Source organism: Chelonus insularis, unplaced genomic scaffold (assembly GCF_013357705.1).
Source record: "Chelonus insularis isolate UGA/USDA-ARS -01 unplaced genomic scaffold, ASM1335770v1 contig_398_pilon, whole genome shotgun sequence".
Lineage (NCBI taxonomy): Eukaryota > Metazoa > Arthropoda > Insecta > Hymenoptera > Braconidae > Chelonus > Chelonus insularis.
Window position 1 is genome coordinate 171,401 of NW_023276553.1, and position 16,375 is coordinate 187,775.

The 16,375-nt window shown below is 25.8% G+C and overlaps 4 protein-coding genes and 1 long non-coding RNA gene across 10 annotated transcripts; 2 read left to right on the forward strand and 3 right to left on the reverse strand.

Moving 5' to 3' along the window:
* The first annotated feature begins 775 nt into the window (after nt 1-775).
* On the forward strand, nt 776-7,191 carry chas (chascon). 4 transcript variants are annotated; one of them, XM_035084968.1, is made up of 11 exons: nt 776-869; nt 1,043-1,094; nt 2,796-2,949; nt 3,073-3,109; nt 3,332-3,501; nt 3,633-3,806; nt 3,881-4,105; nt 4,179-4,467; nt 4,590-5,123; nt 5,204-5,424; nt 5,487-7,191. In XM_035084968.1, exons 3-11 carry the CDS (start codon nt 2,875-2,877, stop codon nt 6,867-6,869), a joined length of 3,108 nt encoding a protein of 1,035 aa, XP_034940859.1. In that variant the 5' UTR covers nt 776-869; nt 1,043-1,094; nt 2,796-2,874; the 3' UTR covers nt 6,870-7,191. The 4 variants fall into 4 exon arrangements, with proteins under 4 accessions (XP_034940859.1, XP_034940858.1, XP_034940860.1 ...); XM_035084969.1 differs by having other exon boundaries at nt 793-869; nt 1,038-1,094; XM_035084967.1 differs by having other exon boundaries at nt 782-1,094.
* A 320-nt stretch (nt 7,192-7,511) lies between these two features.
* Vkor (Vitamin-K epoxide reductase) lies at nt 7,512-8,605 on the reverse strand. The gene is made up of 3 exons (XM_035084946.1): nt 8,224-8,605; nt 8,059-8,156; nt 7,512-7,975 (listed from the first exon to the last, which is right to left on the reverse strand). Exons 1-3 carry the CDS (start codon nt 8,412-8,414, stop codon nt 7,767-7,769), a joined length of 498 nt encoding a protein of 165 aa, XP_034940837.1. The 5' UTR covers nt 8,415-8,605; the 3' UTR covers nt 7,512-7,766.
* Nucleotides 8,606-8,949: 344 nt separating this feature from the next.
* On the reverse strand, nt 8,950-10,397 carry lwr (lesswright). 2 transcript variants are annotated; one of them, XM_035084974.1, is made up of 5 exons: nt 10,015-10,396; nt 9,844-9,927; nt 9,326-9,588; nt 9,187-9,249; nt 8,950-9,099 (listed from the first exon to the last, which is right to left on the reverse strand). In XM_035084974.1, the coding sequence occupies exons 1-5, from the start codon at nt 10,078-10,080 to the stop codon at nt 9,087-9,089; spliced, it is 489 nt and encodes a 162-aa protein (XP_034940865.1). In that variant the 5' UTR covers nt 10,081-10,396; the 3' UTR covers nt 8,950-9,086. The 2 variants fall into 2 exon arrangements, with proteins under 2 accessions (XP_034940865.1, XP_034940866.1); XM_035084975.1 differs by lacking the exon at nt 8,950-9,099 and having other exon boundaries at nt 9,183-9,249; nt 10,015-10,397.
* A 102-nt stretch (nt 10,398-10,499) lies between these two features.
* Nucleotides 10,500-14,571, forward strand: LOC118067939 (uncharacterized). Of its 2 annotated transcripts, XM_035084971.1 has the most exons (8): nt 10,500-10,638; nt 11,318-11,399; nt 11,506-11,679; nt 11,758-11,960; nt 12,030-12,183; nt 12,299-12,567; nt 12,644-12,859; nt 14,426-14,571. In XM_035084971.1, the coding sequence occupies exons 2-8, from the start codon at nt 11,351-11,353 to the stop codon at nt 14,486-14,488; spliced, it is 1,128 nt and encodes a 375-aa protein (XP_034940862.1). In that variant the 5' UTR covers nt 10,500-10,638; nt 11,318-11,350; the 3' UTR covers nt 14,489-14,571. The 2 variants fall into 2 exon arrangements, with proteins under 2 accessions (XP_034940862.1, XP_034940864.1); XM_035084973.1 differs by lacking the exons at nt 10,500-10,638; nt 14,426-14,571 and adding an exon at nt 12,921-14,140 and having other exon boundaries at nt 11,084-11,399.
* On the reverse strand, nt 10,957-11,316 carry LOC118067941 (uncharacterized). Its single transcript, XR_004690445.1, has 2 exons — nt 11,187-11,316; nt 10,957-11,081 (listed from the first exon to the last, which is right to left on the reverse strand). It is a non-coding gene; the product is annotated as an uncharacterized lncRNA (long non-coding RNA).
* Nucleotides 14,572-16,375: the final 1,804 nt, after the last annotated feature.

Sequence of the window (16,375 nt, forward strand, 5' to 3'; positions counted from 1 at the left end):
TATTCTGTAACAGTCAATTTGTAGATATAATTAAACAACTGAATAAGAAATGGAGGAAAATTTACAATTTACATGATGAAGTTTTTTCTTTTTATAAAATATTGTATTCTTCAAAATAATATTAACTTATTGTAACTATTATTCAAAGACCTGCATGAAACACCTGATGTTATATTGCTCAAATACTTTCCTTTTACTCTTTCTCCCACTCCTATTATTTATAGAGATATCTTTAAAGAGAGAAAGGGCCTTCTTCTAAACGGAGCGCCTATACTATTATACTTATATCTACATATACACACGTATACATAATAGTGTGGGCGCGGCATTTCCTTTACTTGAATATGTACTGACAAATCGAGATGACATCATTTTTCCCATATTTTGTTGAAGAAATAAATTTTTGAATTATTTTTTTTTTCAAGTACTGTCTAATGTTATCAATAATTCATTTCCAGCATTACACAAAAATGCATATACATATTTATATTTAAAATAATTTTGAAACTTTAATTAATAAAATTAATGAAATTACTTTGATAAAAAATCCAAATTAGTATGTATAATAAATTTGAATAATTATGAATCCTTCTAGGATAGAATGGTGTCAGTAATTGTATAAATTCTTTAACAGAATGATCGCGGACCACAGATTATAGGTAATATCAGGTTACGAGATTTGGTATTCGCTGATCTGACGTAGCTTTCCTCTTCCCCTTCTTCATCTGTCTACCTTTTCTTTTACCTTATTCGAGATCCCATACAACAACGTACTACTTACTGCACAGTGTATAGTATCTCCGTGCAACTCTCTGTGTTTAGTCGTTGTGTTCGCGTAAACTGTCAGAAATGCCATCCTCATGTTAGTCGTAAGCAAAAAAATCACTAATAAGACATTGTATTTATCATCATCATCATCATTACCGTCATCAGCATCACTATTGTTGTATTAAGTGATGATCTAAATTGTTCATTTTCTCTTTTTTCATATGACCTTGTAAACATTATGTCTACAAATGTATACGCCTTTTGAATAGTAAAGTATTTTTTACACTGACAAAACATCAATTAGGATTATTTGATAAAATTTAACAGTAAGTAAAAACAATTATTATTATATATTCTAATAATAGATTTCAAAAAGCAAAAACTTGTTGTACCATTTTATCCCTGTTCATAATATTACGTAAAGAGAAAAGTCTCGTAAGAATATAATAAACTCAGATATGATAACTTAGTTTTAAATGTTCACATAATTATAATTACAATTCATAATAAACATATTTATTGTGTAAATTCTTAAAATACTATCAAGCAGATTTTGGAGTAGTATTCTTTTATAAAAAGAAAAAACAAACAAACAAAATAAAACATTAATACTTAAAGTTATTTATCGAATTTACCGCGCTCTTTGTCTATTTTTAAACAAAATGGCGATGTCCTTGAAGAGGTCACGTGGTTGATTGCACCAACTAAAATGTGACAACTAAACTCTTTGCATTGTGAATCCATTTATCCATAAAATGGCTTACATTTAAGAAGTTTAAATCATTATATTATATACTTACATCTAAAGAATAAAGTAAATAAAGCAAATTCTCAATGTAAAGTAACTTACAACAAAAATTAGTTAAAAATACTCCGTAAATACTAATTATAACGGGGATGGAATTAACAAGAAGTTACTTTAATCAATCAGAAAATTAAAAGTATAATTTAAAATTCTTTGATTCTATTTTTGGGCAAAGAATAAATTATTAGTTTACATCAATACATACATGAAAATTTAATTCAATTTATGATCAATTATTGGAAACTCGAAAGATCAAAGTTCTTTATTTACGAAAAAAAAATCTCTTTTAGTCATATTCTTTTTTTTGATTATGACTATACTGCTTATCCATGCATTAAACTCTCTACGAAATCAGAAATTAATGCTATTCATATTTTCAAATATTTTTAAAATCTTCATTAAGAATTTTATTTTTTTTTTTTAATTTGTCTCCAAAGTGATTAACTTTTCAACTTATGTATAATTCAAACTTACAAAATTCGTGAAATTTTACTACATACATTGACTTACACTTACGTAGCCACGGCAAACTGGTTGTCTGTCATCGCCTAAGGAAATTGGAAAGTTTATGCGGACCCTTTAAGAATGTATACTTATATGTGTGCATACATCGTTAATATAGTTTATTTATTGAAAAATGCTTATAAATATAAGGCATATCTGTCATAAATATCATAACATGTACATTAATATTATCATCTGTGATTGATGCACCTATAGCAGTAATAGTTTTTAAAATGCGTGAATATAATTCCGTCAATGGTACATGTTAAAAAAAAAATCAAAATTTACGCCTACAAAATTGACATCATAAGGTACTAATATCATATACTATCATCAATGAATAATTTTTATATTTTTACATAAAATTGTTTCCATTTTTATCACGTTTATCAATTTTAAATCAATATATTGTAATCATTTTAATTTTTAACATTTCGATAATGATACATAAAAATTATAATTTTATGATATTAATACTTGGTAAGTTTATTTATAATTTATCATTTTGATGTGTGGGTGCGACAAAGAATCAACAATAATCAGGTCCACGTAGGTATTACACACGATGTACTACCATATTAGGAACCATGTCGCGTACATGTCCTTCAATTTGTTTCTATATATTTTGTTATATATTTGATAAATAATGCTTTTTATTTGGCTAAATATTGTAAATATAATTAGTCATGATATATATTTGGGAATTGTATTTTTTTAGGTACTACAAAATATATATATTTGTGATTTAATTGTAACAAAAACGCTAAATCGTGTGAATTAAAAATTACACTGTCATCATGGAAGTGATTTCAACGCGTAAATATGAGGCGGTGAAGCCAACAACCAACATCGTCACGCATACTAATGACATGGTAATACTAAAATATTCATCTTTTTATCACGAAATCAAATTTAATTAGTAATAACCAAAAAATTTTATGATAGAAAAATAAAAATTTTAATTACTAATAATTATAATAAACTCTTGATTACAGATTGATCCAGACAACTCAATTGCAACAGTGATAAAGGGTAAACACATAAAATTTTATTTTCCTAATATAAAATTAATTTTTTACTTTGATGAATAAATATTCAATTCTCTAAAAATTGAATACTCGATTGAATAAATAACTTAGAAGTAAGTATTTACTTGTGTTCACGAAATTAAAAATTTGCTAAATTTCTTACTAATATTTAAAAAAAAAATTTTTTATTATATGTAAATTTATTTAATAATTTTGATTTGTACAGAGGAATGGGAAACACGTAAGAAAAAAGAAATAACGACAACACGTCAGATTGAGACAAGAGTAAAACGTCAGGTAGTTTTGGAGGACGGCGAGGTCATCAAGGATTCCGGACCACTTGTTACTACCAATACCACCGAAGACGTCGAACAACAAGAGCACACAACTCAGGAAGTATGCCATTTCCTTTTTTTTTTATATGTTCCAAAAAGAATTTTTTGTTATAATAACTTTTCTTGATCAAAGACGGTACTAATATTATTAAATTCTTATTTATATTGATATTATAATATAAATAATTGTAGAAACGAACAAATGGTGGTGGTGATGATGATCAACTAAACATAGAATGGAAACAGAAAAATGGAGAACAATTTGTACAAAAAGAATTAAATGAAACTGTCGTAAAAAGTAGAGAAGAAGTTGAAGAGTTTCTAGAGACTGAAGATCGACGACAATTTGGTGATATAACTGACGAAGTAAATAAATAAATTTTATACATTTATACATTTTTATATAATAAATTAACTAATAATATTTAAATGTTTTCAAGGCATATCAACAAGCAATACAAAATCAACATCAAAAAGACTTAAGGCTTGCATTAGCCGAATCCTTAGGCAAATCTTCACAAATTTCTGAGATCGGACCTCGAATAATACAGCACACTACAAAATCAAATAAAATCATCGATACTGAAAAAAGACTTGAACGTAAAGGATTAAAACCAAATGGTACGATTGTAACAGAAACACAAACAAGTGTAACTCATGAAGAGGTGTGTTTCAACTTTCTTTTAGAATTATCTCGAGAATATTTCAAAAATATTAATAAAGTAAATTTATTTAAAGATTTCAGACATTCCTGATTACTCAGGATCGAGCAATAATAATAATAATAATAGTAATAAAAATAATAATAACAATAATAATGATTACTATGAAGATAAACCTGCCGAAATATTAAAAGAAAGTTCGAAAAAATTTCTTAAGAAACGAGAAGAGGATATAGTAGATTACGTTTTAAATGGTGAACGAATTGCTCGTCAAAAATATTACATCTCTGAGACTACAGAAGGAGATCAAACAGGTGATTGGCCATCATCGAATAATCAAACAGTTCGATTACCAAAATCAACAGGTAAATATGATTGTAAATTACCCTGTTTAAAAGATGTATAAGGTCCATTGAGTATTTTACATAATTAGAGCCAATTAATTTTAATGTAGAAATCGTAATTTATGGCAATAAAAATTTTTTAGGAGAAAATAATGCTACAAACAGGAAAGATGCTTTGACCAAAAAGCCTTTAGATCTTGAAGAAGAAGACGAGGCAAGGAAATTTGAAACATCCAAGTGGCTAGAAAATCATTTTGGTAGTGAATCACGATCTTCACATGGTTCTATTACTTTTGATCACGACGATGATTCTAAAAAAACAAGTAATAACAAACAAATTGCTGCTAATACAAGTTTTATAAATGTCACAATGAAATCATGTACTCCGAAAGATCGGAAATATAAGAGTTATAATATTCCTAATCATCACGATCATCAAAATCAACAGCAAGATAAAACGTATCAAGAAAATAATTATCAACAGCAGCAAGAACAAGAATTGCTAAAGCAACAACATAATAGTCATCATCATAATTTACATCAACAACAAACATCTTATCATTATCAATATCACAAAAACCAAACACCAACAGGAAATTCAAGTTCGAGCAAATTTTCTGATGGAGGATATTTTCAGGGAATTAGTGATTGGTCAGAAAGATATCGAGGAACACTTGGTAAGTACTAATAATAATAATTGTAACTATCATGATAACAAAAATTCAAAAATGTATAAACGATAAATTATTGTTTGTAGATAAACAAAATAATAATAATTGTCCATTAGAAAAACATGAAAATAACGGATATTCCAGACAAAATAACTCATTTGAAAAATGTGTGGAAGATCAAAAAAATTTTAAGGATACAAAACATATAAAATCTTTTGAAATTTCTACAATTGGCCGTCGTCATGAATATAAGCAAAATTCAAGCTCACCACCTCCACCTCCTATTCGTCGTACCAAGTCACGTCAGGTAAACGAAAAAACATTCAATTTTTTTATATACTCTTATATAATCAACACTTATTTATTTAGGCATCTAATCGAGAAGATAAAAATACATTTACATCCAGTAGTCCAGTTCAAATAATTCAAAGAACTTGGGAAAACCGAAATCATGATATTCAAGAACATGAAAGAATTGAAAGTAATATATCATCCCCTGATAATCATCAGAAATATTCATCAACAAAATTTCGTACAGTTTCACCACCACCATTAATAAAAATTTCCCTAACACCAACTATAAAGCGTGAGAAAAAGAACTACCATGAAAAAACTGATAAAAGTTCACGACCTGTACGAAATTGTTCAAATAAATCAAAAATCAGTGAGTCATTTAAAAAATTTGTCGACAAAATACGGTCAGCATCTACAGAAAGAAAAAATAATAAAAAAAGTGGCGCTAGTTCTACATCTCAACTGACCCAAACTGATGATAATAATTCAACTTCGTATCTTCAATATAATGTTATTGATAAAAACATCCCAGAAATACAAAGAGATGAATTAAATAATACTAAACAACCCGAAAGACCTCCAAGATCTCCAAAAAACTCGTCAAATACGATTATGTCAAATAGTAATCCAGTTACCAAAACAATTAAAGTTACAAGATTAAATGGACATGTTGCTAATTATGATCAATATGGCCGTAACAATTCAATAACACCTGTACATAGATATTATATTGAAGAATCAGTTTCGGGAAAAAATTTACATAATCGTTCAATAATTAATAATTATGGAACAAATAGAAAGCATGGAAAAATTAGGAAACCGGAACGAGATGTTATTGATTATAATAACGTTGAATCAGCTTCACTGGGACGACTTAGTAAGTCTACAAGTCGATTAACAAATCATTACGATCAACAAGAAGATTATTATCATCAAAATCATCGTCAACTTCATCAACAGTTTACCAGTACCCAAACATTACCTCGAAAACTCCATTTATCAACTAATCATTTACCTAAATCACAATCGCAGTCTACTTTAAACCGAAATAATCGTCTGCCAACTTCAATTATTACTCATCCTAATAAGCATCATGAAATTCCTTTAATTTCTACGTTAAAGCCTAATCAATCATCGCGTCATTATGGTAGTATGATCAATATTTCAATTAAAAATGCTTTAAGCCCTTCCATGCCAATCCAAGATTCTGTTGTAGAAGTAGCACCTACAAAACCTGAACGCACCTATAAATCATCATTATTAAGGAGTAAAAGCTTCAATGTACTTGAAGCTAGTAATCAAATGAATGGAACTAGAAATTATTATTCTCATAAAATACCTCATAAGTCTAGTACCCAGCTTAACCGTCTTGTTGATGAAAGTCCACCATTAAAAAGTCCTAGTATTCTTGCTAGCATTAATCGTAGCAATAGAGATTTGTTTAGAGAAGATTACTAATTAAAACATAAATATTAATAAATAATTTAATAATTTTCATTAACTAACGAATAATAGAAAAAAAAAATAATTTATTAGTAATGCACAATTTTTCAGACTTAAAAAAAAACAAAAAAAAACTTAGAAATTCGCAATTGCTCAAATCGATTGAATTATATCAAGTAACATTATGATACTATATTTTATCGATGTCTAAAATGAAATATATATATAAGTTTTTATTAAAATATTATTTTTTAACAAACTACAGATAATTTTATAACTAAAATGTATAACTTACATAAAATGTTATTCAATTTTATTAAAAAATTTTGTCTAGTTACTGTGATTTTTTAATACTGAGAGGTACATTTATCCACAATTAAATAAAATATTTTATTTAATATGTCACATATTTAATTTTATTAACCGTTTGCTGTATTAAAGAATGAAATTAATCAAAATAAAATAAAAATATTATATTACATTATATAACTCAGAGCTTTACATTTTCAAATAGTGTATTGTTAGTTTTTTCAAGATTACTAAGTTCGTAAAAATAGTCCAGGTATATAAAAAATATATTCTTTATATATTCGCCATATTATTTTATATACATAACACTTAAATAATACACTGATAAAAGTTTAATATATTTCTCTTACCCATTACAATTGACAATATTGAGAAATTGTATGTACGAAATAGCATCAGAAAAATCTATAATTTCAACGAATTTTCTTTTTACAATGAGAAATATTTTCATTACATACAGAGATTAAAAAAAAATCCCTTTTGATTGATATAATATTCAATAAAAACTTTAATATTTGGAATGTCTCATTATGTGCTGTGACATCATATTTTGAAATGACAATATGTAATTTTATATAACATTTGAATATATAGAATTCAAATTTAATTTTTCTTCAATTTAATTAATGACAAAATACACAATTTACGATAATTAAGAATTAAAAGAATGGCATTGACTATATATGTACCAATACAAACAACACAAATATCATTAAGCAGATAAAGGATCCAACCGAGATAAATGCTACTAATGTTCGATAGACATGCAACACTTACCACTCCAAATGTGATACCGTAATTGTTAAATATACCTGTGTACATTATAATTATTAATAATAATATATTATAATATTAAGTACATTGTATTGAAATATTTTTGAAGTTACCAACTTACTTAAGAAAAAAATTACACCATAAAATCCTAAACCATAAATGCTATTGGGCATGTAAAATATTGAATTTTGAGATATGACTCCAAATCCCTTACCATATCTGTAATAATATTTTAATTCAATTAATTTATACACTTATATATTTATCACTATATATTTATACCTACTCTGACATGAAAACTTTTGTACAACTTATATTTTCACTAATATCACACATAGCTTCATAATCAGGATCTTGTTCTTTTGACGTTTCCACTATGTAAGCGTAATATGATAAAAATAATCCAACAATACAAGATACAATTATTCCAGCATTGACTCTGTGAAGTTTGAGAGTCTCACGTGTTACTACACTCATTATAATTTGTTAATACTATATTTTATTTTTCAATATCGAAAAATGTATAAAGAAATTTCATACAAAAGACCGTTATTGATATACATGAAGTGAAAAAAAGAATGCATCTTTATGTTATGGAATATACTCTCTTATTATGGATGATATTACGCATGCGCTCTACATATGTCTAATCGGTTTTCCGGCATTTTTTATATTTTTATGTATAAACACTCATAAAAAAAACTTTTAATGAACAATACGTCACTGTCAATTAAATAAGGATAATAGTTACACTATTTTTTAAACTTCAAATATGATGGAATATTGAAAATTCATTTATTTTATAGTGGTTAAGAAATTAATGATATACATTTATATTAGAAATACACACTTGAGCTATTATTATAATATATATATAATTAAGTAGATGTAACGTATCAAAGATTATATATATATAGATTAATTTTATTTAAATGAAAATGACAAGTATACGGAAATGATAAACCGATTATAAGAAAAAGTTTACTTATAATCTTTCGTTATTAAAAAAAGGTTTACAATATTTTCATAAGATGATTTATTTATTTATGACATTTCAAATATGTACCTAAATAATCGATGTTTAAAATTGTAAATATTCATTTTTTATGAATTGTTATTAATCGAAAACCAAATTCTTGAGGAAAAACTTCAAAGTTGAGCTCTAAATAAAAAAGGTAAATTAGATTTTAAAATGAAATATTATACAATAATTATAAATTTGTAGAAAATATATAATTAAGTAACTTACTCTTGAGGTGCCATTGCTCTTGCTTGAACTTTTACGCGTTTCTCATATTCCAAACGGTTTTGACTGCAAAAAATGTCAGTTTAATAATTTAAAATGCATAATAAATGAATGATTGAAGATTATAGAAAAAAAAACTTACCAGTAAATTGTGTAAGCTTCTGCTTGTGCGGGATCTTTAACATTTGGTTCGTTTAGTAAATCTTGAATTCCTAGGAGAATTTGTTTTATCGTAATAGCTGGTCTCCAATCTTTTTCTTCATCAAGAAGTGACAAACACACTGTTCCAGATGGATAAACATTCGGATGAAAAAGCGGTGGCTCAAACTTGCATTTTGGAGGACTGGAAGGATAATCGTCCTTGAATATCATTCTTAGTTTATAAAGTCCTCCTTCCCACGGAGTCTTCAACGATCAAGTAAAAAATAAAAATAGTAATTATTCTTTTTTATGATAACTTACAGTATATTATATTTATATCATAAAATATGTTTAAATTGCTCTGCTAATGTACCGATGATTAAAAATTTTTTATCTGATTTTTTAAATTCCGATTTCGCTAAACCTTATCACATGTGAGCATTTTTTTAAATAAAATTGAACCCACTTTACTTATTTATTGTTATATTTCATTAATCAGAAGGATTTTATGTAACTTACGGATTTTTTTCCCGGAATAGCACATTCCCAGCTCATCAAATTAAGTGTACCATCAGGATTTTTTGTAGGTCTGGCAACAAAGCCCTTAAATTAAATGATGTCAAAATTAATAAGAATACTCAGTAAGGTGGCATTTCTTATTATTAAAAAATTAATTTCACAAATTCTTACAAAAGGATGATCTTTTCTCCAAGCTTTACGTTCTTCGGCAAGCCTAGCACTGGCAATACCAGACATGTTTGTCTCTATTTGTTTATACTGAAGTGAATGTAATTACACGATTTGTTAAATAGAAAAAATCGCATTAAATTAACCTAACCTCGGCTTCTTTCGAATCACTATTTTATTTTAGAAATTATTGAATATAAGTTTATATTTTTTAAAATGATTTAATTTTAACGTCTTGTACAATTTTTCTTATTAAACTATCATAAGAAAGAGTCTATAATACTGAAAAAGGGTTATTTTTTAAATTATGTGTACGCGTATTCTTGCAACAATACTATACCGTGATTTTATGTCTTTATCCGATGCTAAATCATGTCTTCATAACCTAGAATATTCTTTTATCATTAAAAATATTTTTAAGAGGGCGCAATAAGTGTATTCTAATTGGAACACATTTCAATTTTTTTTTTCAAGTAATCAAGTTTTTGTTCAATAAAGTTTTCACTACAATCATATTTTTTGTACATATGTAAATGCTCTGTTATATACATGATAGCAGAGAAGAGAAGTTTATTTCAAATGGGCCGATGTATTCCGAAAATTTAGTATGGGTTCTTATGGAGCCAGGTAAGAGTTTAACACAGTTGGGGTGGCCTAGGATGATCCCTAAACTGAACACAGCATTGAACTTCTATGCGGGTCTATTTTCTCTGATGATAGTATTTTCCATAGCACTATTTGCAATTAAGTTCTCGTATAGACCGTTTTTCTCTAGTTCTACCATTATAAACAAAATAAATAACCACAATATTAATTTATAAATTATATGGATTTCGAAAGAGTATAATTTAAAATAAATGTAACAAATAACTCTTGTTGTTATTTTTTTTGTTTATCATAAATGTATAAAGAGTTTAATTTTATTAAATATTAATATATGTTCCATTTTAATTTTATACGCGATTTTTATATTAAATTCATTACAATGTATATGTACATATGTATGTCATATATATAAACATTAAAAAGATTGAAGCGGCCACTTGTGGTCATTGAATGGTACCAGTAATCTGAAAAAACTTACATATCAAATATATACAGTTAATACATGTTTAATATCAAATAAGTTAAAGTTCATTGTAATACAAGTAAAATTTACATGCAATTTCACTTACTTTGTACAAAATATCAATTTTTGTAAAATTCTTGTAATTTTACTGAGTGTAAAGTAAATGTGATCATAGAGGTTATCATTACATTTATAAAATTATTATATCAATACGAAATTGCAATCGTATGTTAATAGCTACTGATATTGAATTGAAACTGATAATTCATCATGGCAACTCCCACAAACACAAGCAAACCAGGAGTAATAATTTTAGGAGGTAATCAGTTCATCAATATATTTCCTAGCTAATTATCATATTATCTAATATTACTTTTTTATAATAAAGTATCACGAAATTCCTAATTTATTGTTTCATTTTTTAGGGTGTGGATTTATTGGACGGAACCTTGCGGCTTACTTAATCGAAAATGAATTGGTATCTTTTGTGAGACTTGTTGATAAAGTACCTCCACAAACAGCTTGGTTAAACAAATATCATCGAGACATATTTGAAAATTCACTGGTTGAATTTAAAAGTGCTAATTTAATAAATCCTGGTAAATATATTTTATTTTAGTTCACTCATTTTTATTTGATAAGTAGATAAATAGATAAACTGATGATCAATTTTTTAGTATCTTGTCAAAATGCATTTAATTGCAATCATGCAATTGATTTTGTATTCAATTGTGCGGGTGAAACGAAGAGCTGTCAAACAGATCCCGTATACCGAGAAGGTATTTATAAATTGAGTATGAACTGTGCGCAAAATGCTGCAAAAATTGGAGTAAAACGATATATTGAAATATCATCGGGTAATATGTATTCGTCTGAAAAAGTAATTATAAATTTCTCATGATGGTACTTGTAAGTTTTACTTTCTATAACGAATTTTTAATGATTATAGTTACCTCACAAAGAAGATGATCCAACAGATCCATGGACATTTATTGCAAAACATAAACTGCAAGTGGAAAATGATCTCAAAAACATTTCGAATCTTAAATATACTATTCTTCGTCCAGCAATAGTATATGGAATTGGTGATAAAAACGGTTTAGGTAATTATTTTTATTTAATTATAATCAAAAAAATTTTAATTTTGTATTATATACATTATTCGAAACTTACCATTCCCATATAAAAATTACAATAAGTAATCTGTAATTCTCGTAGCTCCACGTCTTGTGATTGGTGCTGTTTACAAACATTTAGGCGAAATGATGAAATTATTGTGGGGTCCAAATCTTCATATGAACACAGTTCATGTGATGGATGTTGTTCGAGCAATGTGGCATGTAACAAATAGAGATGATACTATCGGTCAAATATACAATGTGGTTGATGAAAGTGATTCAACACAAGGCTCTATAAGTGCTGTAGTTTCAGAATTATTTAATATTAATCATGATTACTGGGGAAATACTCTCTCTACTTTTGCAAAGGTTATTCATTTTTGAAAAATACTTGATTCAATTTTATTTTATCATGAAACTTACTCCAATTTAATTGTTCATTTAGACTGACATGAATGCAGTGGTAGAAGAGGTAAATGACAAGCACATGGCACCGTGGGCTGAAGCATGTAGCAAAGATGGCATTGAAAATAGTCCACTATCACCTTATATTGATCAAGAATTGTTGTATAATAAACACCTATATCTACATCCAAATAAATTGATCAGTACCGAATTTTCCTACAGTTATCCTAAATTAACAAAACAAGCTTTAAAAGAGGTAAGTTATTTCAGTTTATTGTAATTTTTTATTATTTATTAATTATACTAAAACGTTCTAGATGTTAGATGATTATGTAACAATGAAGATATTTCCACATTCTTTAGTTCTTTGAAAAGTTATTAAAACAATTATCTAAAAATATTCCAACTTGAAAACTGTTATAAGATAAAAATATCACTTTGTGCCTATGTAGTAAAGGTAATATTAATAAGTCAAAATACTGATAAAAGACTTTATGACATCGAAAGTAATGACACTTACATTTCTTAGTCTATCATAATAATGTGATATCTACAAACACGTTTGTACTTAAATATATACATTATTTTTTTCATTTTAATAACTACACTAATAAATGAGGAATGAACATTAATTGAATATAAAACTATTTATGCATTATTTTAACAAGTTTTTAATTTGCATATTGTGATGGCTGAAGTTCCAAAAAAGATGCTTATTAAATTATTATTATAAAAATATATTTGGTACTTGTCGCGAGTTCAAGTAATTTTATTCCAGTGTATAAATTTTTTTAAATTATTATATTAAAACATCATTTGGCGCCGTTTGAAATACTAAATCTACGTTAAATACTAAACTCCGAAAACTAACGTGCAGAAAGTAATTAATACAATTAGTATTATGAAATGTGAGTTTTGAAAAATTCTTAATAATATCTTATTATATGGTGTATGTACAAAAATTACATATAATAAGTCGATTCGGATGGTTTAGATCTTTGTGATAAATTACTTCATAAAATTATGATCCTCGTAATTTTCGATATAATAATTGAGTTATGTTTTAAAATTGTGAAATGTAATTTTTGACTTTCTCAGAAAAAAATAGCCAGTTTTATTATTGATAAACAATGTCTCTATGTAAAATTTGGAAGCTAGTATTAAAAATTTTTTAATTAATTCAATTAAGATGATGAATCGAAGAAAAATAAAATGAATTCACATTTGTTCTGTCACGTTACAATACAATATAACTATTCATTTTTAATGTCAAACGGTACAAAAATGTCGTTAATAAATAAGATGAGAAATCGAAAATTTTTAAGTAAAATTTATATAGTATAATTATATTGCCGAATTCGACTTCCTTGGACTCTAAAGTTAGCCAGACTGTAATCCATCTAATTTGTTGTAGTAAGACAATATTTTTTACATGCATTATTTTTTATACTCATTTTTTTCTTAAAAATTACATTATTAAATGTAATCAATTGAATATAATTTTCTAAATATACATTATATGTATATTCTTTCAAGATTTTTCTGTATGTTTTTTCATATAATATATTCTATTTAATATTACATAGACTATTGGCATATATACAATCATGAATATTATTGTATTCATGATATTATTAAAAAAATTTATGATTTTATTATATTAGACAATAAAGCATGAACTAAATATATGAAAATAAATGCTCTGTTAATAAAATTTTTTGTAATTTCACACGTAGATGATAAAATTTACAAGAAGCAATATATTTTAAGTTCTGTAATTTTAAGTAGACAATATAATAATAAAATCTGAAACTTTTCCAAGGTAAATTTATTAGATTACAACCAGAGTGGAGAGCAATCAATGGGTGATTTGTCGAAAAATTAAAGGCTAATACTGTGATTAATTACATTTATTATATAAAAAAATTGATATGAAAAAATTGACAAATAAATGACATTGATAAATAATTATATTATATTTATTTGTATTGAATATAAAGAAAGAAACTTTAACTTTATGACGTAATTTGATTTTATAAAAATATATCGTGCTTTCTTTGTTTTCCTATAAAATTAGTGCTGTAATTTAATCATTATTACATGTGCATTTAATATGAAATTATATGCTAGATGAAATTTGATCAATTATTAAAAACATGACAATAATCATACTAGTCAAATTTTCTAGTAAATTTGCCAATAGATTATTTAATAATCTATAAAATAATAATAATGTATAAAATCTATTTAATAAAACTATTGATTACAATTTTAATATTTTATAATAAATTCTATAAAATATTGATCGTTTAAAATGATGTTAATGAATAAATAAGTACTTTTAACTGTATTAAGGAATTAAAAATATGAATATCTGCAGTCACAATTTTTATTATTGCTTTGTACCTTTAAAAATACAATATTTCTGTGCTTGAACATGAATTATAAATATTGAAACAATACGACGACTCTACAAATAAGCTTTAAAAAATTATATAAACTAATAAGTATTTCATCACATAATTACTTTTAGATATACTTAAATAATATTTTAATAAGTTTATTAGTACTGCTAAAAATTTTTCTATCATAAAACAATAATAAAATATACTTTTTAGAAAAAAAAGAATATGACCTGAGTTGTATGTCGAATGTTCAAATAGGTACTACCATTTGTATATACCTACTGAAAAATCATGACTATTATTGAGAATTATAATTAGTATGATAAAAAACTGTTGTAGTAAAATTAAATTTATGCAATTTTATGATTTTACTACTAGCAGTTTTTAATTTTTTCGATGTGGATAAACAATTTTCAATTACATTAAATAAAGTGGACCACATTTTGTAATGATTATTATGTAAAATTATATCACACAGATGAATATAATAACAGTTTAAAAAATATTAAAAATAACATTTCGAGTATATCGGTTATTTATTAAAGGAATAAAAAATAGCATGACGTAAATGTAACTTTTAAATTTCTAAAAAAAAATATATATTAATAAAATAATTATAATGATAGTAATTTATTAATAATGTATAAAATTATTATGAAATATATAAGAAGACATAAAATTATCACGACTAATTGTAAAGATTTTAAAATTACAATAACATAATATTTTTAGCAGCATTTCTTTGAGTTATTAATATTTTCAGTTTGTAAATATAAATGGTAAGTAAATTTTGTATCTTTTTTTGTTTTAGGTATTTTATATTGCCATAACATTTTGACATTGTACCGGAAAACTGTTTCATAAATTCAAACGGAATATTTTAATTATACTTTATAACGATATGACTTGCTGATAATACTATCATACATTGTTTATTGATTTTAGTACTAAATTGTATTCAATCGATAATAATAATTAATATACAAAAATATTCGTGACTGTAATTTTGTATAATCTTGTAGTTTGCAACTATTTATATATGTGTAAAGATTGATAATAATAAGAATAATAATAATAATAATAATAATAATAATAATAATAATAAATGGATGCAACCCCGGATCACCCTCAAACCTGAGGGAGTCGAGTGTTTGCAGGATAATCCCGGTTGGTCAGGCCCCAAGTGGGTCGAAGCCCTGGGATCTCTGGCCGGACACGTTTGACAAACCGAAAGGAGATAATAATAATAATATTCAAAGTCATATGAACAAAAATACCCATAAACAAGTCACTATTTAATTAATAATGATACGAAAAAAATGAAACTATCTTGAATAACGACATAATTGTAATAAAATTATCTGCAT